Source organism: Canis lupus, chromosome 21, assembly GCF_048164855.1.
Source record: "Canis lupus baileyi chromosome 21, mCanLup2.hap1, whole genome shotgun sequence".
Taxonomy (NCBI): domain Eukaryota; kingdom Metazoa; phylum Chordata; class Mammalia; order Carnivora; family Canidae; genus Canis; species Canis lupus.
Genome location: NC_132858.1, coordinates 10,902,748 through 10,923,394, shown reverse-complemented (window position 1 = coordinate 10,923,394; position 20,647 = coordinate 10,902,748). Strand labels below are relative to the sequence as shown.

General features: G+C 52.2%; 1 protein-coding gene across 4 annotated transcripts in view; it reads left to right on the top strand.

The window, feature by feature from the left end:
• Positions 1–19,247, top strand: part of AP2A2 (adaptor related protein complex 2 subunit alpha 2) — a 96,254-nt gene extending 77,007 nt beyond the window's left edge. For 2 of the 4 annotated variants that reach the window (XM_072790478.1, XM_072790477.1), the window contains exons 11-23: positions 926–1,069; positions 3,574–3,756; positions 4,269–4,366; positions 4,789–5,020; positions 5,120–5,287; positions 10,472–10,632; positions 13,611–13,693; positions 15,550–15,641; positions 16,479–16,600; positions 17,850–17,966; positions 18,056–18,125; positions 18,251–18,385; positions 19,073–19,247. In XM_072790478.1, the coding sequence (XP_072646579.1) occupies positions 926–1,069; positions 3,574–3,756; positions 4,269–4,366; positions 4,789–5,020; positions 5,120–5,287; positions 10,472–10,632; positions 13,611–13,693; positions 15,550–15,641; positions 16,479–16,600; positions 17,850–17,966; positions 18,056–18,125; positions 18,251–18,385; positions 19,073–19,150 (1,683 nt within the window). In that variant the 3' untranslated portion in view covers positions 19,151–19,247. Of the gene's footprint in view, positions 1–925; positions 1,070–3,573; positions 3,757–4,268; positions 4,367–4,788; positions 5,021–5,119; positions 5,288–10,471; positions 10,633–13,610; positions 13,694–15,549; positions 15,642–16,476; positions 16,601–17,849; positions 17,967–18,055; positions 18,126–18,250; positions 18,386–19,072 lie in introns of all 4 variants that reach the window. The other 2 variants (XM_072790475.1, XM_072790474.1) reach the window with 2 other exon arrangements.
• Positions 19,248–20,647: the final 1,400 nt, after the last annotated feature.

The following is a 20,647-nucleotide window of genomic DNA, read 5'->3' as shown; positions in this document are numbered from 1 at the left end:
CGTCCCTGGAACACCATGTTTTGCATGTAACCTAGTCACGGTAGATGTATGAATCATTGCAAACACTTCTTTTTCATAGAAAAAATATTTTGTCCTTGTCTCTGAGTAAACTCACTTTTCTCAAGGAATTTAAGTTCTAGAGCTGGAAGAGCTAAGTTGAGATGACCTGCTCCTGTTACCTTTTTATTTTTTTTTTCCGCTGTTACCTGTCTTTATGGGTCTCTAAAACAGGCTGTGTGGGCTCACCGCCCATGGTGGGACATGAGGGTACTCCTAGTGTTAGAGATTGCTAGACTAAGGGCACTGGGGAACAGAAGTCAGGCAGGGATGCCACGGAGCCCCTTGTTCTGTCCCAGGCTTATGGTTAAGAACAGGTCTGACTCTATCCCTTTGTGTTTTAGCATTTTTGGTGTGTGTTTTGAATAAGATGCCACACAGGGGCTGGCAGTTAGCTTTGTGGTGTTCTGTATTCTCTGGCCCTGGTTTTGGTGTTAGTTATCAGTTATTGCCAGAAGTCCTAAGATTTGCCCTTGCCTTTGCCTGTTCCTCTGTCCTTCAGCCATGCTTCCCAGGCTGTCCTATGCTGAGCATTGTTCCATTGCAGAAGCAGTCTAGGGTGGGACCTGAGAGTGGCACTGTGATGAGCTCCCAGGTGATATGGAAGGTGCCAGAATGTGACCATACAGTAGAGAGGCCTCTGACCTACCCCTAGGGATGCACCTTGCTTTTGGGGGGCCACAGCTGCTAGGCCCAAGTGCAGTAGTGAAGGGCTCTGCATGAGCAGTATGTATCCGGTGCTCCCTGCGTCTAGAGCTCACTGGGAAGAGCTCACAGTGAGCTTTGGGTGGAGAAGGGTGCCTGAGCCACTGGGGTCTGGCCACTCTGCCCACAGTCCGCTTGAGTAGCTTTTCACCCTGTGCCTCACCCCCAGACGGAGCGGGACGTGAGCGTCCGGCAGCGGGCTGTGGACCTCCTCTACGCCATGTGTGACCGCAGCAATGCTCAGCAGATTGTGGCCGAGATGCTGAGCTACCTGGAGACGGCTGACTACTCTATCCGGGAGGAGATCGTGAGTCCGATGGCCATTATGCCGCCAACAGTCTTCCTTTTCTTAGTGTGTGATTCTTTTCTGGCACTTTTCTGGGGATCTGCTTGGTTCTGGGTGAGAGATTCCTTTGCCTTAGCTTCCTATCAGCATTCTCAGTGGAGCCTTTCAGTCTTTCGGAAATGACTTTGAACAGCCTGTGTGAGCAGGGACCCTCACAGTGAGATACTTTTGCAACTCAGGTGAGCACGAGTTCAGATTCCTGTGGGCAAAAGTCTACAAGATTAAACCTTGGAATTATAGCTTACGTGCTGGGCACACACTCCTTCCTCTCTGATATGTTGAGTACAGCCACCATTTCCTACCTGGTAGATATTTCCAGCATTAGATCATCAGCAAAGTGGGTGCATATACCAAACACCTTGTCAGAGTCACACACGTGGTGACTGTGGGGAAGGCTGTGGTGATGCAGAATTGGGGCACACCAGGTTCCTGGTATCCTGTGGCCAGCACACGGGGGCCCTGAGTGTGTGTGATTCACAGAGGGCTCAGTGTGAATCTTTGTGGAGAGGTCATTTGCCAAAGTCAGCAACCCTGCAGCCTCTGTCTCCTATGAAAAGTGTTTCTTGTTTGTTGTTCTGGGTAGCAAGGTGCAGCTGAGGCCTCGTGGGGAGCCCTGGGGAGCAGGTGTCCAGTATGAGAGCTCACCACAAGTATCTCTCAGGATTGCTCCTAGGCTGGTGTTTGGTTTGGAAATGAAAGGCTCAGAGCTTCTGGGTATATGTGACTCCGCTTACAATCAGACACTCAGGTTTATAGGGGATCATTTATTGAATGGCTGTGGCTCCCTGGCCAGGCTGTGCCAGCTGCTAGCTCTTCAATGCTAAGTGGCGTGCTTAATTACTACATGGCCATGCTTCACTGAGGAGCAGTGCAGCCCTGGAGAAGAAGGTCAAGGAAGGCTTCTCAGAGGAAGCAACCCTGGAGCTGCACTGATGCCCAACCAGTAAAGTGAGGAGGAAGCTCCAGGAATAGACATGCAGGGAGTGTTGGGTGGTGGGGGTCATGTTTGGAGGTGTTTGGAGCGGGTCCTGGGCTTAACGCCTGTGTGGGCGGAGCTGCCTCTGGGGACGGTAGTCACTGGGACACGGTCGTCACTGGGGCACAGTCATTATCCCTGCTGGTGTGTTCTGAGCAGAGATGGACTGTGTATTTGGGTAGGTTTTTAAGGTCTTGAACGTTAGCCAGCTCTGTGTTGGCTCCTGCTTTTCCTTTAAAATGATGAGTGATGTTCCTCAGTCAGCTTTTGTCATATGAGGAGTAAGACCAACATTCTGTTTCCAGGTCAATGGTCTGTCTGCCCATCTGTGCAGCCTGGTCTGTATGAGGATGTGCCCTGGGGTCACACTAGCTGTTGGGCAGCCACACCTGATGTTCTGTGTGCTGCCCTGCTCACAAGGGTCCTTTCTGTCCATGGGGAAGGCAGCTCATAGGCAGGATGGCAGACCTGCTTGTAAAGTGGCTAAGGATTGGCAGGGGCAGGGCTCTGGACCTCGGGTGGGGGGCCTTGGGAGGCATTGTCGTGAAGGGTTGGGGGACTTCTGCAGGAGGTGTCAGTGAGCTTGTCAGGAGAGGGTGAAGGTGCAGGGGGGTGGGCCACTGGGAGGCAAGGAGGCATGTGTGGTAGAGGCAGTGAAGATGCTGGCGGGGGAACCCTGTGTGATCAGCTTTGGGGCAAGCTCTAGGATCAAAGGATTTTAAGCTGAGGGCAGTGATGCAGAGTGAGTTTTGGAATGCTGCTCTGGCGTCACTATGGAGAGTCGGTGTGGACGCCAGAGGGCGGGCCAAGCAGTTGGATGGTGGTCTAGGCTCTAGGAAGGTGAAGGCGTGGAAAGGTGGGGTGTGAGCATGGGCAGCTGTGTGAAGGACAGGGTCTAGTGTTCACAGCGGATGCTGTTCAGAGGGCTTAGTGCCCCCAAGAAGGTGACTGGGTGAGGAAGCCAGGGTCTGCTCTTGGAGAGCCCAGTGCCATTGCCCCTGGGCAGTGCATGTGACCCTTAGAGTGTTCTGCAGTGTGTAGGGGGAAACGAGTGTGTGGGGTCTCCCACAAAGAGTAGACGGGAGAGTGTTGAGAAAACCTGGCCAGAGCAGGAGGAGACCCAGGGGGACCCATGCCAAGGCTGTAGTCGGGTGGCAATGCAGGGTGAGGCTTTTGTGTCCTCCTGTAGCAATGATCCAGCCCTCCTGTGTGTTTTCCTAGACTGTGTCTCTCTGAGTTTATTTCTGGAGGGTAGTTTGGTTTTCCCCAGTTAAATCTGCAAGTCTTAAACTTTCTGGGCTCTATTGAGAATTGGATGGGAAGCTTTTTGCACATGCAAGCTTTGGCACATGCGTCGGTCCTTCTGAACCCTTGGAGTTGACGTAGGGAAGCACCCGGTGCTGCTCCTGCTGCCGCCATGGCTACCACTACTGTTGCTGCTGCTGCTGTGGGGCCTGGAACACCTGCCCTGAGACTCTACCCTCTGCAGGTGCTGAAGGTTGCCATCTTGGCGGAGAAGTATGCTGTGGACTACACGTGGTACGTGGACACCATCCTCAACCTGATCCGGATTGCTGGTGACTATGTGAGTGAAGAGGTGTGGTACCGTGTCATTCAGATTGTCATCAACCGGGACGATGTGCAGGGCTATGCTGCCAAGACGGTGTTCGAGGTATGGTCCGGATGCCCCTCTCTGGATAAAGTGTGGGGTTCTGGCTTCCCTCATGTCTCCTACCCGCTATTCTGAGAGGTCCTAGCTCATGCTGTGGACACCTCCTCTGCTTGAGCCTTGTCTCCAGTACGAGCAGGGCCTCCATTGGTGAGGGACATGTGCCCCCAGGAGGATGCTGATGTGCACCTGCCCCCACCTGGGGCCTGAGTAGAGCACAGCTCTCGTCCCAGGGCTGGGATTGGCCACATCGCTGCTTCTGGGGCTCCGCTGCTTCTGATGTACCTATAGAAGTGGTGGGAAGAGAAGGAAGGGGTGGGTGCTAAAGCCAGGAGGGTCTCCTGGAAGCTTTGCTGGAAGCTTGCACTAACATACAGAAACCGACCCGAGTTCTATTTAGTTGTGGTGCATTGTCATGACTTAGTGGCTCTACTCTGACCTCAGATGCCTCTTAGCTCTGTCACCTATGCTGTGAGCTCCTGTGCCTCGGGCTCATCGTGCTCACTGTTTTACAGGCTCTCCAGGCTCCGGCGTGCCATGAGAACCTGGTCAAAGTGGGTGGCTACATCCTGGGGGAGTTTGGAAACTTGATAGCTGGGGACCCGAGATCCAGGTGAGAGAGCCTGTGGGAGTCGGGTGAGCACTGTGTTGTGATATTGGCTCTCTGCCTCCTGGTCCTCACCTGATGGCAGAGTCAAGGCTGGCAGATGTCCTTACCTGCTTGTTGGGAGAGCCAGAACAAGAACACTTTAGCTCTGGATTCATATACTTTTATTTTCCTTCAAGCTGTATAAAAACAGAGATTCTAGTTGATGACAGCCATGTGGTCATATGGCTGACATTATTAGAGAGGAAGCTCGCACTCAGTCCAGAGTTGGAGGTGCGTGCCTGCTGGCATATTCTTCTCTTTTATGGGAGTGGCTCTGGCTGAACGTGGGTCCATTTCCCAGAGCCGCTCCCCGCTTAACCTGCTGGTGAGATGCACGGGGTGTCTGAGACAAGGGCTGACTGCCTCCACCTGTCTCTGCCCTGCAGCCCCCTGATCCAGTTCAACTTGTTACACTCCAAGTTCCACCTGTGCAGCGTCCCCACCAGGGCGCTGCTCTTGTCTACCTACATCAAATTTGTGAACCTCTTTCCGGAGGTGAAAACCACCATTCAGGATGTGCTGCGCAGCGACAGCCAGCTGAAGAACGCGGATGTAGAGCTGCAGCAGCGGGCCGTGGAGTATCTGAGGCTCAGCACAGTGGCCAGCACCGACATCCTGGTAGGCTCTGGCCTCTCCCGCCCTGCTATGTTGTCACTTGTCTTGGGGCTGGAGGCTGCAGGGCCTTGAACTCTGGTCACCTGGCGCTTCTTTCTCCAGGCAACCGTCCTGGAGGAGATGCCGCCTTTTCCAGAGCGTGAGTCTTCCATCCTGGCCAAGCTCAAGAAGAAGAAGGGCCCAAACACTGTGACAGACCTGGAGGATGCTAAGCGGGAGAGGAGCGCAGATGTCAATGGGGGCCCTGAGCCTGCCCCGGCCAGCGCCGCGGTGGGTCCCTTCCTGATGCCAGTGCCCAGCTGGAGCTCCTGGGTTGCCTGCTCTCCTAGATTCGGGGCCAGCAGAGTGTTTGCCTGGTGGGGAGAATTCTGTGTTGAGTCTGACCGTATGTGCTGAGAACATAGCGGTGGGACTGAGCCTAGGTCTTCACCTCTCCTTTCCCCATGACCTCCAGAAGCTTTTCTTACCCAGGTGCCTGCTCCAAATTTCAGGCCATCCTTCAGACCTCTGCCAAGGGTCCAGCTCTTCTCTGTCCTAACTTTGATTCAGATGATGCAGTCACTCACTGCTCTTGCAGGACTGCCTCATCATGTAGGAGACCTGTCCAATTACTCCTTGTTGATTTGGAGCAGACTGACCCACCTCATCCTGTTCTTTGAGGTTTTCAGTGGTGAATTGGATTAGAACCAGTTTTTCTTTTCTGTGTGACATGGTGAAAATATTCACATATAAATGAAAACATGTCCTTTGATGTTTGTCAGATGGGAGATGGAGTTCTGAGAGTTGTTTCTTGACTCTTCCTGATTGGAGCAGGAGCTTTGTGAGAACGTGCACACCAGCCCCGCCATGCAGCCGCCACCTGGGTGCTGGGCCTTTCTCCCCACAACCACGGGCTTTCTGCTTGTCTGTTGCAGAAGGAATTCTAGAGAGCTTTGTTTCCTTTCTGGGATCTTGGTCCAGTGATGTGAACAGTACTTCTTAGTGCTATCAGGTGGCCATTATGAGGAGGGGTGTCAGGGGGGATGTGTGTCCATATGTGGACAGACCAGGGCTGTGGAGGTTTGCTTGTCAAGCGTGTGCTTGTGTCTGAGTCCTGGTGCTCTTTGGTGGGGTCTCCTTGCCTGTCCCCAGGTCTGCTTGTGTGCCCCTATTGACCATGTGTCTGGCCTTTGAGCTTAGGACACTGGGCCTGCCATGAACCCTATGTTCAGGCCTCACTGGGCCCTGGAATTGGGGTCCCCATGGTGACAGAAGTCTCTGGAGCCCCGATGCCTTCTTTCTGGAAGTGATTTTAGTCTGGATCTTCTGGTGTGTTTCTGTGTGATGCCTGCTCCCTGATTTCTGGCAGTTGAATTTCACAAATTGGTTTTGTGGTGAATGATAAATACATGCTTTTTCTCCAGGTGGTCATCATCCCTTTGTCCCTGGGTAACGTACAGGGCTGGCTTTTTAAACTCCATGCCTTTGCACCTGTCCCCTGGGCACAGAGTGGACCTGAGCCTTGAAGGCAATGACTGACCTCTCCCTCCTTCTAGGTGCCCCAGGGCACATGGACACTTGTTTGTGAGGAGGTCCCAAAGGTCATCTGAGTGCCAGGGTTTTGTCAATAGATTATATTTGTGAAGTGGCCTGATGTCTGGAGGCAGTGCACCTGTGGGCTTGTGTGTGAGCTGGTGTTTGTGCTACACCAGGGTGGGTTCTTCCCTCGGTGCTGGGGGCAGTGGCTCCACTGCCAGTGGTGTCATCTGAAGACGGACACATACAATGCAGGATGGGGCTGTCGTCCAGGAGAAACTATGATGCCTGTCTGCCTTGGGAGGCAGCCCCACACCCTCCTCCTTTCCAGCAGCTCCAGCTGCCAGCTGAGCACACATATGTAAGCACAGGAAATAGGCTTTAATGTCAATTCTGACAATTGTCACTGGTTTCTCCTTATTTGGTTCTTGATTTTTCCTGAGAGGTGTACACGTACTAGGCCTTGGGCCACATCTGGTTTGCCCAGCTGCACCCAGGCTGTGGCCCTTGGGAATCCATTGGCCCCTTACTGATGCTGGATGTGAGCCTCACTTTGAGAAGGTGTAAGATTTAACTAGTTGTTGATAAGGCACATTCTCGGGAATGGGGAGGAGGGAGGTTTTCTTGCAGGTTAATTCGGCAAATGTTTTAACTTCAGGCTATGAGCTTTCTGCTTGACTGTTAGGGGTGCCTGGTGGGTAGATGTTTGTGGTTGTTGAGGGGATGCCCCTTCTGAGCTGAGAAATGGCAGTACTGTGGACAGTATCATGATAACATGAGTTCTCATTTGTCCTCAGTGCTCAGATTCCTGGGGGGTTGGATCAGAGACCCCTCCAAAGGGAGCAGGAGAAGCAGGACAAAAGGGAAAGGTGTCTCTCTTGGCTGAAACTTTCTTCTAGTCTTCCTTCCACCTCAAAGGGGAGGCCCTGCCTCAAAATGGCATTGAGATACCTGGATTTTATGTGGAAAACTGGTGTGTTTTACTGTGGAGTAGCATCAGTCAGCATGTCTTACTTAGGATCATGGACGATGCTGGAAGAATGTTTTCTTTGTAACAGGCTGATCTCCTTGGGTTGGGTCTACCTTCCATGGGCCTGGGGCTTTGACACCTGTGCCTTCTGGTTGCTTGTCTGTGTGTGGTGAATATGCATGGTGAGTGTCTGTGATGGCGCCACGGCCACTTCTGGTGGATATGTGGAGACTTCCCAGTCCTCCTGGGGCTTTCAGGCTGGTAGTGGAGCTTGGAGCCAACATGCACTCTGTGGGCATGCGAGACTCTCCTTGCTGTTCTGGTTCCTGCTGTTGTTGCCGTCAAGGTGAGGAGGAGTAACTTGTGTGGATGGGTGCCAGGCAGACTAGACTCCCTGGGCAGGGTCTCCCTGAGTCCTGGAAGGAGGAGGAGGCAGCAAAGAGGCAGTGGATCTCAGCACTCCTGCCTTGGGGCAGACCTGCACAGGGGATCTAGAAAGGGAGTGTTTGTCCAGGTGGGTTCTCCCAACAGAACAGCCTTACTTTTGTAAAACTCTTATAACTTTTGGGGTGCTATTTGACTTAACTGAGCAAAAGATTCTCTTTTTTTCTTCTTAAAAATTTTAAAATTTTTTAGAGAGAATGAGCAAGCAAGGGCACATGCATCTATGTGGGTGTGGGGAGGGGCAGAGGGAGAGAATTCTAAGCAGACTCCCTGCTGAGTGCAGAGCCTGATGTGGCACTTGATCTCACAACCCAGATATCATGACCTGAGCCAAAATCAGGCGTTGGACACTTAAGCGACTGAGCCACTCAGGTGCCCCTGGACAAAATATTTTCGTACTTTAAGAAGTGTGGGGGTGCCTGACTGTGGCTCAGGTTGTGGTCTTGGGGTCCTACAGCCCTGGGATTGAGCTCCACCTCCTCAGGCTCACAACACAGCTAAGAGCCTGCTTCTCCCTCTCCCTCTGCCCCTCCCTCTGCTCATGTGTACCCATGCTCTCTCTTTCTCTTTCTTTCTCTCTTTCAAATAAATAAAATCTTAAAAAACAAAAACAAAAACATTTGAGCCCCAGGGTGCCTGGGTGGCTCAGTTGGTGAAGCTTCTGACTCTTGGCTTCAGCTCAGGTCTCGATCTCAGGGTCCTGGGACTGAGGTCTGCATTGGGCTCTGCCCTTGGTTCAGAGTCTGCTTGAGACTCTCTTTCCTTCTCTTTCTCTCAAATAAATAAATTTTAGGGGTGCCTGGGTGGCTCAGTGGTTGAGTGTCTGACTTTGGCTCGGGTTGTGGTCCTGGGGTCCAGGGATCGAGCCCCATATTGGGCTCCCCATAGGGAGCCTGCTTCTCCCTCTGCCTATGTCTCTACCTCTCTCTCTGTGTGTCTCTTATGAATAAATAAATAAAATCTTAAAAAAAAAGAAGTTTTAAACAAACATTTGAACCATTATTCAGGAACAAGTGGTAAAGATCTTGGAATAGGTGGCAGAGGGGAAATAATCCCCGTTTAGGCTGCAGGTCTGTCAGCTATGACAGACACCTTCCTTGCATAATTCATAATGCCCCTCAGATAGTTAGACTCCAACAATGACAGTGTGATGAGAAGCTGTGCCATCAGGAGTACTGTCATAGGTGTAGTGAGGGCCAGGAGCCACCTTTAGAGGTCCCATCTAGACCTATACTGATGTTGCAGAAATTTCTCATATTCCGTCTCTTGACAGCTCCTCTGTGGTCCCTGTCCCTTCTCCTGGGGCCCAGGTGATTAGTGCCACTCCCCTTCCTGAGGAGCCCAGCCCCTCTTCTCTGCCAGCAGCCCCTGCAGGGCTGGTCTTGGTGCACTGCACACCTCCCTCCCCTTCTAGCCTCAGGGAAGGAGGGGCCATCACACAGAGGAGGGTCCTCAGCCCCGTCAGACCCACACCCTCTTTGCAGAGCACATGTTTTGTAATACCTCCTTTACCTTGGAGTGGAGTTTGTACATGGTATTGCATAGTGACACATATAATTTTTTGGAAATTCAGTGTACTAACTAAATTTGAAAGAGGAATGAGCAGTTATTTATATTAATATTGATTTTCATATGTAACTGGTTAGTATGGCCACACTGGGAGCAGGTGGTGGGCAGAGGCCTTGCCCATGGGTGTGACTGACCAGTGCCCAGGGTGGGTGCCTACGTGCTGAGGAAAGAAAGGGAAGGAGGAAAGGCCTCCTTCAGCTCGTAGGGTAGCTGCATTCCTGGAAAGATGAATGTACATGAAAACCCAGCCAAATATTCATGCAGCAGTGTAAAATGGCATCAGGATGGGGTCTCGGATAATTCCAAACTAACTTGTATCTTCGTGAACACTCAGTGGAACACTCAAAAGTCATTCAAGATGAGGGCTGAGCTGCTCATCCCTGGTTCTTATGGCAGCACTGCTGCAGCAGTAACCAGAGCCCTGCGGCCTCTCAGATGCAGGGTCAGAATGTATGTGTCAGCTGGGTGAGTGCTTAGTGGGGGGCGTGGTCCCTCAGTGATTTGTTTGCTTTGTCTTTTGCTTAGTATCAGAAGCAATTTTTTTTTTTTTTAATGTATGTTCTATAGGGTTTTTATCTGTGACTCAGTAAGACCTACAGTTAAACCAAGAGTGTGCCCTGAGTTCCTTGCTGACTTCATCTCTCATGCTGACTTCTGCTTGGGAAGGTTGACAGTGGCATGTGGGGTCTTCTTTTTGATCTCTTTCGTGGCAAAAGCGTTTTCAGAACTTTTTTCCCATTTAAATAATCTTCGTAAAAGAAGGTTGACTGTTTTTCTAGTTGTGTGAGATTGTGACTGATCCTCCAGCTGTGGCTTCAGGCTTGACTTTGGGGTGCAGTCACCCCTCCTGTGCTGGACACTTGCCCAGAGCAGCCTCGTGGGAGATGTGGGTGGGGGGTGCAGGTGATGGTGTGCCTAAAGGTTCCCCACTGACCCTCTTTTTCCCTCTTTTCCAGTCCACACCTTCTCCATCCGCAGACCTCTTGGGTCTGGGGGCTGCACCACCTGCCCCTGTGGGCCCCCCACCTTCCTCTGGCGGGCTGCTTGTGGATGTGTTCTCAGACTCACCCTCCGCGGTTGCACCGCTGGCTCCCGGCTCTGAAGACAACTTTGCCAGGTAGTTGGTCTCTCATATCCTCAAGACCGGGACCCTCTCGGCCTCTGACCCCTGCCCTGGGCCCACAGTCAGCACCAGCTGGTTGGAGGGGGCCTCGGTCCTTCTTGTCCAGGCCCCTTCCTGGCAGAGCTCAGGGCGCTAGCCATGCTAGGCAGGTTTGCTCCTGGACAAGCCCTGCACCTTCAGGAACTGTCAGTTCTCACTAGAGAAAGGCAGCAACTTTCTCAAGAAGATCAGGTTAAAAAAAAAAAAAAAAAGACCACAGGGGCTGGCCATGAGTGTGTGTACCTCCACAGCTGTGCCCCTGGTGCCCTACAGCCATTGTCTGGTCTGCACCCCCAGCTCCGGCCACAACCCCCCTGTGTGTGCTGTGTGCCTGGTGGGTGTCCGACCTTCCCTTTGTGTTCAGACACACTCCTCTGTTGCACCCTCCCACTGTATGTATCCCAGTCTGTCCTGAGGTGAGGTGTGTTCGATCTTCTCCTCTAGCAGCCCTGCCTTCCCTGCGTCTCGTCTGGCTTCAGCGAGGCTTCAGTCCTCCACTTGGCTCCTCTTCTGTCTTCAGGATGCCAGATGCCACATTGTTCTTCCTGGCATGTTTTCTTTCCTGCTTTTTTTGTGGTGTGGTTCCGTACCTTTTTCCTGTCTGCTCTCTGTCCCTTGTGTCTCTGCTGGTCTTAAATCTGGCCAGGAGGTGGGGGCAGGCCAGCCAGATGGACAGGAGCCTTTGTCCTGGGGTGTCATGGCCATGACCCCAGGATTCTGGTGCTTTTGCAGTTTTCCTCTCTTGGGGTTCATAGGGTCTGCTTCTTCTTGCTTCCTGTTGCTTGTTGAAGATGAGGAGGAGAGAGGCAGATTTGGATGGATGTCAGTTACCATCTTTGGCTTCTAGAAGTGCTGAGTTGGACATTGAAAAGCACCACAGACCCCAGGTTGTGAGGCCTTCGGTGCTGAAGCAGTGAGTGTCCTGGGGAGAGTGTCTGCTCTAAGCTGGGTGTATTGTTTTGGGCAGTGGTCCAGGGCAGGGACTTCACCTGGTGTTTGGGGTCCTCGTGTGTGTGCAGGTCTGCATAGAGTATGAGGGGGCAGGAGGCGTGGGGGCAGTTGCTGCAGCTGGAGCCCTGGCTGCTGTCTAAAGGGAGCTTGTCCGTGTCTTAGCTGCTGTGGGCAGGGTGTGGGTGGAGGTGCAGGTAGCACAGCTCAGGGTGTGGGAAGGCCTTTGTAGGCGGGCGTCAGGAGCCTCTCACCCCACAGGGTCAGGCTGTGGCTGAGGCCGTCCTTCAAAACCCACCATCCAACTATGTATTGGTTGTTAAGCTACATCTATCACCTAGCGGTCAGAGGTCAATGCCCTTGCCACTCCCTTGACAAATATCAGCTTAAACTGGTTTGCTCCAAACCAGCCTGGCCATGTCCACCACTGCAGGGCCTTGCATGTGGGGGTGGGGTGCAGGTGCAGCGGGCTGGCCCCTCCCTGGGTCTGCATTAGGGTGAGGGGTAAGTATGGGCGGAGCAGTGGCCCTGTGGGTGTGTGGACCTAGAGCCCTGCTGTCTGGTCACTTGTGTTTGTCCCCTTGAGATCACACAGCTCAGGTGTAATTGTGGAAAATGGTTGTGTGTACTGAGTGGAAGGCACTTTTTCTATGAGGCTTCATGTGCAGCTTGAGCAGCTTGAGCTGGGCAGAGAGCCGATTGTATTGAGATAAGGGTGCTGGATGAGGTGGAAGGGCAGCTGTGGAGACCAAGGGGAACATAGCTCTGTGGGGTGGATGCTGAGGTGGACCAGGCCCAGCCATTTCTGCTGCGGCTTTCTCCACATGAGGGGGACTGCAAGGGTGTTCCACACTGGTGGGCGTGCATACACAACAGCGGCACCTGAACCTCTGTAGGGTACCTGCAGGCTCCTCTATACAAAACAGGGTGAGGGCAGGGAGTGCAGGCTCTGAGCTTCTCCAGGCCAGCAACACAGTTGGACTCAGAGATTTCAGGGTATGGGGGCTGCTGCCATGGAGCATCTGTTTCCCACTGTCCCTGGATATCATAGAGGGCTCCACATGGCAGTGCCCATCCTGCCTGCCCACCCCACTGCCCACTGTGGAGCTTGCCTCCTCCTCCATGTGCGGACTAGGGAGCCCCCAGAGCAGGTGTCCAGAAGGCAGGGCTGGCTCCTGCTGCCTCAGTGACTGTGCTGCACCTCGCCCCTTTTGGTCTCGATTCACCATGTAATCGTGATTTATGGTAGAGGAGGCCAGGACACTTTAATATATATATGTAACATATGAGATAAATTTAAGCAAAACTAGAATACACGTTATTTTATATTTTCCTGATTCTGTGTAGTGTAGATACCATGTAGGGAGTCAAACCCTGGGCCTCTGTGGGATGCAGACACTAACCCTGCATTGAGGGGTGGGCATTGCTTGAGGTGGCCTGGCTGCTCTGCTAGTGGTTACCCCCAGATCTGTGGCCAGCGCCCTGCATCAGGTCTGGCCTGAGAGTGTGTGTTGGGCCCTGGTGTGCATGCTTGAGTCATGGAGAAGCCAGCCCTTGTGGAGGGCAGAACTTTGTCCTGCCCTGTCCTGTGTGACTACATCCCAGGTCTCTAGTGGGCACTTTAACTGGTGTTGTCTAGAATACTTTTCTACTTTACCATTACTTTGAGTCCCATAGAGCCTTTTCTGGCTTTTTTGTTTGTTACACTCTTTTTCAAAGCAAATCTTTATATTTTTGGGGCACCTGGGTGGCTCAGTGGGTGAAATGTCTGCCTTCAGCTCAGGTCATAGTCTCAGGGTCCTGGGATCAAGCCCCGCGTCGGGCTCCCTGTTCAGTGGGAAGCCTGCTTCTTCCTCTCCTCCTATTTTGTGTTCTCTGTTGCTATCTCTGTCTCTCTCAAAATAAATAAATAAAATCTTAAAAAAAAATCTTTATATTTTCATTGGGTGGCTCTGAGGGACTTACATGCTGTCCCTTCCTCCCAGATTCGTCTGTAAAAATAACGGTGTGCTGTTTGAAAATCAGCTGCTTCAAATTGGACTGAAGTCTGAATTCCGGCAGAATTTGGGTATGTGCTTTAATTACTTAATGAAAATCTTCAATCAGAAACAATAAGCAGAAAAAAATATGTGCATGTCACGCATCTGATAAGGTTCAGTTTCCAGAGTACACAGAAAAGTCCTAAATTTCAATAATTAAAAAAAAAGCCTGGTTCAAAGATGGGCAGAGGACCGGAGCAGACATCTCTCCAGAGAAGACATAGTGCTGACCAGTGGGCTCGGGGAGATGCCCGATGTCACTCCCCATCAGGGACGCACAGATCAAAGCTGACATGAGGATCCTCCTCGAGTCCTCAGGACAGCTACTGTCAGCAGAATGCAGAAACCTGTGTGGGAGGATGTGGAGGGTGGACCCTCGTTCACTGTCCAGTCGGCGGGGATGGAAGCTGGTGCAGCTGCTCTGGAAGACAATGTGGAGGTTCCTCTGAAAATCGAGAATGGAATGACCATATGATCCAGCAATTCCCCTTGTAGATATTTATCCAGAGTCAAGAGCAGGAACTGGAGTGGAAGCTCTACACCCATGTTCACGGCAGCTGATACATGGGAGCCACCCAAGTGTCCATCAGTGGACAAGGGGATAAATCTGGCCATCTGTATGCTAGATGGTCACTCAGCCTGAACAAGGAGGGATGCGCTGACACCTACCACAGCATGGGTGGACCTGGGGGACGTGATGCTGAGTGACACAGGCCAGACACCAGGGGACATATCCTGCAGAATTCCACCACACAGGTCCCTAGAGTCTCCAGATTCACAGGGACAGAGAGTGGACAGTGGTCAAAGGGCCGGGGGAGGGATGGGGTAATTGTCTCCTGGGGACAGAAAGTGGGCAGTGGCCACTGGGCTGGAGGGGATGGGGTTAATGTCTACTGGGGACAAAGAGTTGACGGTGGTCACAGGGACCAGGGGAGGGACGAGAGTCAGTGTTTCCTGGGGACAGAGAGTGGATGGTCACAGGGCCAGGGGAGGGATGTGGTCATTGTCTCTGGGGGCAGAAAGTGAACAGTGGTCAGTGTTGGGGGAGAGATAGGGGTTGATGTCTCAGGGGGACAGAGTCTCTGTTAGGGATGATGGACAGTCCTGGAGATGAACAGTGGGAACGCTGCACAACAGTGTGAATGTGTGTAGTGCGCCTGAGCTGTGGGCTTAGAGATGGTGAAGATGGTACATTTTATGTTACATGTATTTTACCAAATTAAAAAAAAAAGCACTTTTGAGCGTCCCCCCAAGAAAACTGTCCACTGACTGTTGGGGTGCTGCTGGGAGGGCTTGAGGACCAAGGACTACCTGCTTCCCTCTTGGGCGTCGTCTCTGAGCCTTTTGAGGATGCAGGTTTCCATGTAGGAACAAAAGCAGGTGTGAATAGCAGGAGAGAAAGAGTGCATCTGCTTTCCAGGGATGTTTTAGGGACATTGTATGGACTAACAAAAACCTCCTGGGAACTCTGTGCTGGGAACGGGTGGTGAGGTGTCCGTCTTCTGGGCTGTGACTGCCCCCTGCATTCAGGGGCCAGGGGGTGGAGCTGCAGTTTGTCCTCAGTGGGGTATTTGAAGTTTACTTTCCATTCTGAGCTCAGAAGGTCCAGCCATGCTGACCAGGGGCATTGGTATTGGGGAGGCAGGTCTGGCCAGGCCTCCTTTCGAGCTCCCAGGTCACTGGTCCCAGTCAGGGCGCTCTCCCAAGAAAGGCCACATCTTAGATGGAGAGCTGGTGTTCTCCCAGCAGGGGGCACCATGACTCCCTGTCCACCCGTGACCCTGGCCCTCCCCTGGAGTTTGGATGATAACAGTGACTCTTGTGGTTTTCACTGTTAATGTTCAGGATGTGTGTGAAACATTGTGAATCGTGGTTTCCCTTCTAGGTCGGATGTTTATATTTTATGGAAATAAGACCTCCACGCAGTTTTTAAATTTCACTCCAACACTGATCTGTTCAGACGACCTTCAGACGAATATCCTTGGTTTCATCTCTTCTGTGTCCCCTGGCAGATGGGCATTTGGGATTTAGTGGAGGGTTTTGAGGAAGTTGTTCTTTATCAGGAGAGCCAGATGTTCTGGGGCTGTGGCAGCCTTGAGCCACTGTCTCCTCATTTCAGGGGAGCTGCTGGTAGCATGTGGGAAGCTGGCATGCAGGCATCTGCTGCCAGACTGTTTGGTTCCACAGACTCACTTTTGTTTTCCCTTTTTTCATTCTCCTGTCACATGATGTTTAAGCCCCTCTGAGCTCTGGTCTCCTCCGGGAGTCTTCCTGAGAGAGCGGCTGCTGACAGCAGAGTGAGTGTGGGCTGTGGCTGCCTGGCCCCAGGGCCTCACACCTGCACTATGCTGTGCTGGTCTTCAGCGGCTGTGTTCAGGTTGCAGCCTTGTCCCCATAAGTACCAGAAACGTGGTTAGAGTAGGACCGGCTGATGCCAGCTCCGGTATCCAGATCTTTTTCCAAGGATGGGCCAACCAGAGTGAGGCATCGAATGCCCCAGCTCACCTGACAAGGATACTGCCCGCCCCCCCAACCCCCGCCAAGGAGGTGATTGAAGCAGCAACCTGTTTGCAACAGGCCAGGTCTGTGTTTTTATTTTAAGGTAAATGTTGAACATAGATTGTTAAAGGCAAGTGTTTCCAATCAGTCATTAAAAATAACGTGTGTAGGATCAACTGTATTAATGATTTCTTCCAAGATGAGGAGCATGAGCTCTCTTACAGACCCCCTTCTATAACATTCCGGGGCTTACTTGGCTTGGGCATAATTCTCCAGTGTTGACATGTCAACATGGCCTCCTTGACACATACACATCTGAGCTTGCAGACCAAGCCCGTGGACCCGACTGTGGATGGTGGAGCCCAGGTGCAACAGGTTGTGAACATAGAGTGTGTGTCTGACTTCACGGAGGCACCAGTCCTCAACATCCAGTTCAGGTAAGGAGCTCATGGGCCAGTGAGTTGAATGACCAGCCTACTTTGGCTTGGAGCTTGGGGCTGTGGGGTCATGCCTGCACAGAGCCATGTCCTTGGGAGTCCTTCGTCCTAGGCGAGTCTCCACATCCTTCCTTTGGAGGTTGTTGTGAGGGCTAAGTGGGTAACCCAGATGAGTGGCATCACCCACCATGCACACTGCAGTGTTAGGTGCACAGCATGTAGAAGGTGTGTGCAGGGTCCTGGGAGGCCACTGTGAGACGGCGCTATTTCTGAGGTCCTGTGCTCTTTCATGAGAGAGAATGGGAGAGAGAGTGAGAGAGAGAGGCAGAGACATAAGCAGAGGGAAAAGCAGGCTCCCTGTGGGGAGCCCAATGCGGGACTCGATCCTGGGACCCTAGGATCACGACCTGAGCCGAAGGCAGACAGACATTCAACCACTGAGCGTCCCCATTTTGGTTGTTTTAAAAGACTTCTTTATTTTAGAGAAGGAAGAGCGGGGGGCGGTGGGCAGAAAGAATCTCAGGCTCCCAGCTAAGTGCAGAGTCTGATGCGGGGTTGATCCCAGCACCCCAAGATCACAGCCTGAGTGAAATCAAGAGTTGGACACCAACTGAGCCACCCCACGCCACCCCAGCGCCCTACGTTTTGATTATTAAAAAAAAAAAATGGATTTTGTATTACTACTCTGATCCTGGCTGTCATTTGTCAGTGAGTAGGACAGAATGTATGTGAATAACTGATTTCTGTAGGGTGTTTGTACGGTTCAAGTTTTGGAACAGCATGTTTTCGAACATTAAAAACACAGAGAACTGAAGACCGTACTTTGTAGAATTTAGGGAAATAGACCTGCAAATTTTTGTTTCATTCTGTAGGCAAATGCTTTTTTTAGTCTCTTTTCATAGCAAAAAGGAAAAATCCCATACAATTTAAACCAACTTGGAGTTGTAGGAAATGGGCTATGAGGAAAAGTGAGGAGATGTGGAAGCCTTAGCTGGGCCATCCTGCCTGAGGCCCATCCTTGACCTAGTCTGATGGGCCTAGTGGTGTCTGGCTGGAGCAGCACCCCTGGATGTGCATATAGAGGCTGTGCCACCCTTCCAGAACATTCCATCCCCCACCCCCCGACCACAGCAGCAGACATTCCCTGTGCCCTGCTGATTGGCACATTAGGGTTTTGGTTGTCTAGTTGAGTGTTAGGATTTCCAGCTGCCCTTGTGCCCTGCTCACTGCGTCTCCATCTTACCCGTAGGTATGGGGGAACCTTTCAGAATGTGTCCGTTAAGCTGCCTATCACACTCAACAAATTTTTCCAGCCCACAGAAATGGCTTCTCAGGATTTCTTTCAGCGTTGGAAGCAGCTGAGCAGGTGAGTGCAGGGCCATGGGGCAGAGGGCAGGGCTCGGTCCTCCCATACTGACCAGGCTCGAGGTGGTGACTCCTGATTATACCTCACAGTCCCCAACAGGAAGTGCAGAACATTTTCAAAGCAAAGCACCCGATGGACACAGAAATCACCAAAGCCAAGGTAAGGCCCACTGATGGGCATTCCCAGGGTTGGGGTGCTTCCTGGTCTCTGGAGGTTGGTCGGTTGTGTTATTGTCCCTCCAAGGTCCCCAGTCTCACTGCCCTGCATGCCTGTCTATTGCACAGATCATTGGGTTTGGTTCTGCACTCCTTGAAGACGTAGATCCTAATCCTGCAAATTTCGTGGGGGCTGGTATCATACACACCAAAACCACCCAAATTGGATGCTTACTGCGTTTGGAACCAAATCTGCAAGCCCAGGTCAGACTTCTTGAGGAAATTGTTATATACACCCAAGTTGTGTGCTTGTTGTGGTGTCACGTGTGTTCTAAGTGGAGTCATCTGAGGAGTTCCCATAGATGTGTACACCTGTGTAACCTCCACCACCCTGCTGGTACATAGACCATTTCTGTCACCCCAGAAAGTTCCCTGAGGTCTGCTCTCCATCATTCTCAACCTCTTGTGGAGGCCGCCACTGTGGGGCTGCTGTTGGGCCAGCCTGGCCCTGCCCTCCAGTACTCAGCCCTGTAGCTGTGTGTGTGTGTGTGCCCTTTGGGTCCCCGTGGGCTTACCTAGTCCTATGGATGGGCACCTGGGCTCTCCCAGTGTGGGACCATTCTGAGTAGAGCTGCCGTGTGCCTCTGTGCAGCTGTCTTTCCTTTACTTGGGATGAGCTGCAGGCTCCTTCGGTCTGGGCACCCAGTTTTCCAGAGTTCTGTGCCCCATCTGCAGCATGCTCCACATGTTGCTGCCACTTGTTAATTGTTAAACTTTTTGTATTTTAGGTGCTTGAGAGTATACGTGTTTGCCTAAGTCTTTGTAAAAATGTGGGTGCCTCCAGGGAATTGCTGAGCAGGGGAGCCCGAGGGGCCATCTGCTGTCCCAGAGCACTCTGCTGAGGGTGCACGAGCCCGCATGTGGCCACTGACCTGCCGTGTTCTGTTTCAGATGTACCGACTCACGCTGCGCACGAGTAAAGAGACCGTCTCTCAGAGGTTGTGTGAATTGCTGTCAGAACAGTTTTGATCCACGAGGATGGAGGATCAGGCTCCTGTGTCTTGCATTTTTCTTCATCTGTGTCATTTGTCTTCATTGCTGTGCTGCAAATAAACAGCCCTGTGTACAGGCGTCTCTCAGCCTTGCTTCTCCAAACCAGATCCCTTTTGGGTTGGAGTGGGGATACTAGTGTGTGTTCAAGAACGAGAGGCTGAACTTGGATTACAGTGGGGCCAGAAGAAGGGAGCATGGGCCCAGGGTCGGTGTTCATAGAGATCAAGACAGTTCTGTACTTAATCTCCCAAGTAAAGGGAAATGACAAGTTTCAATGAAAATACAGATTTTTTTTTTTTTGAAATGATATCAAAATGCTACTGCTTTATTGCTGATGGTTCTCTGATTCTCTGAGAGAAGCAGCAGCAGCTTGTCTGTCATGGGGCAAGATCTTAACTAGGCCGTTTGACTATTGTAGTGGGTAATGCCAGGTGCGGCAGATGTGTGACAAGGCCCATGGCTGGCACAGTGTGTCCATGAGTGGTCCGAGTGCCGCCTGCAGGGCCCTGGGTGTGTGAGCACAGTGCACATGGGCTGGCTGCAGCGTCTACTGGATGAGTCTCTGGGGCAGGGTTCAAAATACAGAAGTTGGAAATATTGGTGTTTATGTGACCATCGATGAGAGCACGGATGTCGGATTGAATTCTGTCTTTCCCAGCACTGTGGTCTTAAAGGGGTGTTGGTTTGTGCCACCTGAGTGAGGCCTTTGGTTTACAGTGCAGCAGCTGGGGGTTGCTGCTGGGTCTAGAGGATGTGTAGCCAGTCTCACACTGCACTCCAGAGAGTAGACCATAATCATACTCACCTTGGCCTTCCTTTGTTTGATCAGAGGGTCAAGTGTGGGTGGCAAAGCAGGTTCTGCAGGGTGAGCTACTCTTTCCTGGGGTGTGTGGGACCTTGTGTCCCACAGGAGGGCCTCTGTGTGTGGCCAGGGATCAGAGAACCATGCCGAGGGTGAGCTAGAGCCCAGCTTCTGTATGCTGTTCCTGTTCTTGGCTCTCGTTTGTCACTGTGTTGGCTGTGTCACAGACACAAGCAGCCTGTTTGCACCTGAGGTGGCTGGGGCAGGGGCAGGTCTGAGCCAGGGCCTCTGTTCTGTTGGTGGGAGGATGTGTTATATGGGTGAGGGTATTGCTGGCAGACTTGTCCTAAACAAAAACATCTGTTGTTGGCACCTAAGGGGCCCAGGGAGAGCCGGGGTCTGTGCATTCCCCTGCTTTGTTAGCAAGGACTGGGCTCCTCAGAGACATGCCCTGGGGGAGCCCTGTGGAGTGGCAAGGGGCACAGGCAGCCATTTGTTGCAGTGTGGGTCTCAGGAAGGCAACTGGAGGGAGTCACAGTTTGCGTGCTGGTGCCACTGCAGAGGCCCATGCTCAGAGCCCTGTACCTACTACTCTGTGTAGGTGTAGGTTTGGGAACTCATAGATGCCCAGGGTATAGGGAGACAACACAGAGCTCACAGGCCAGCCCCTA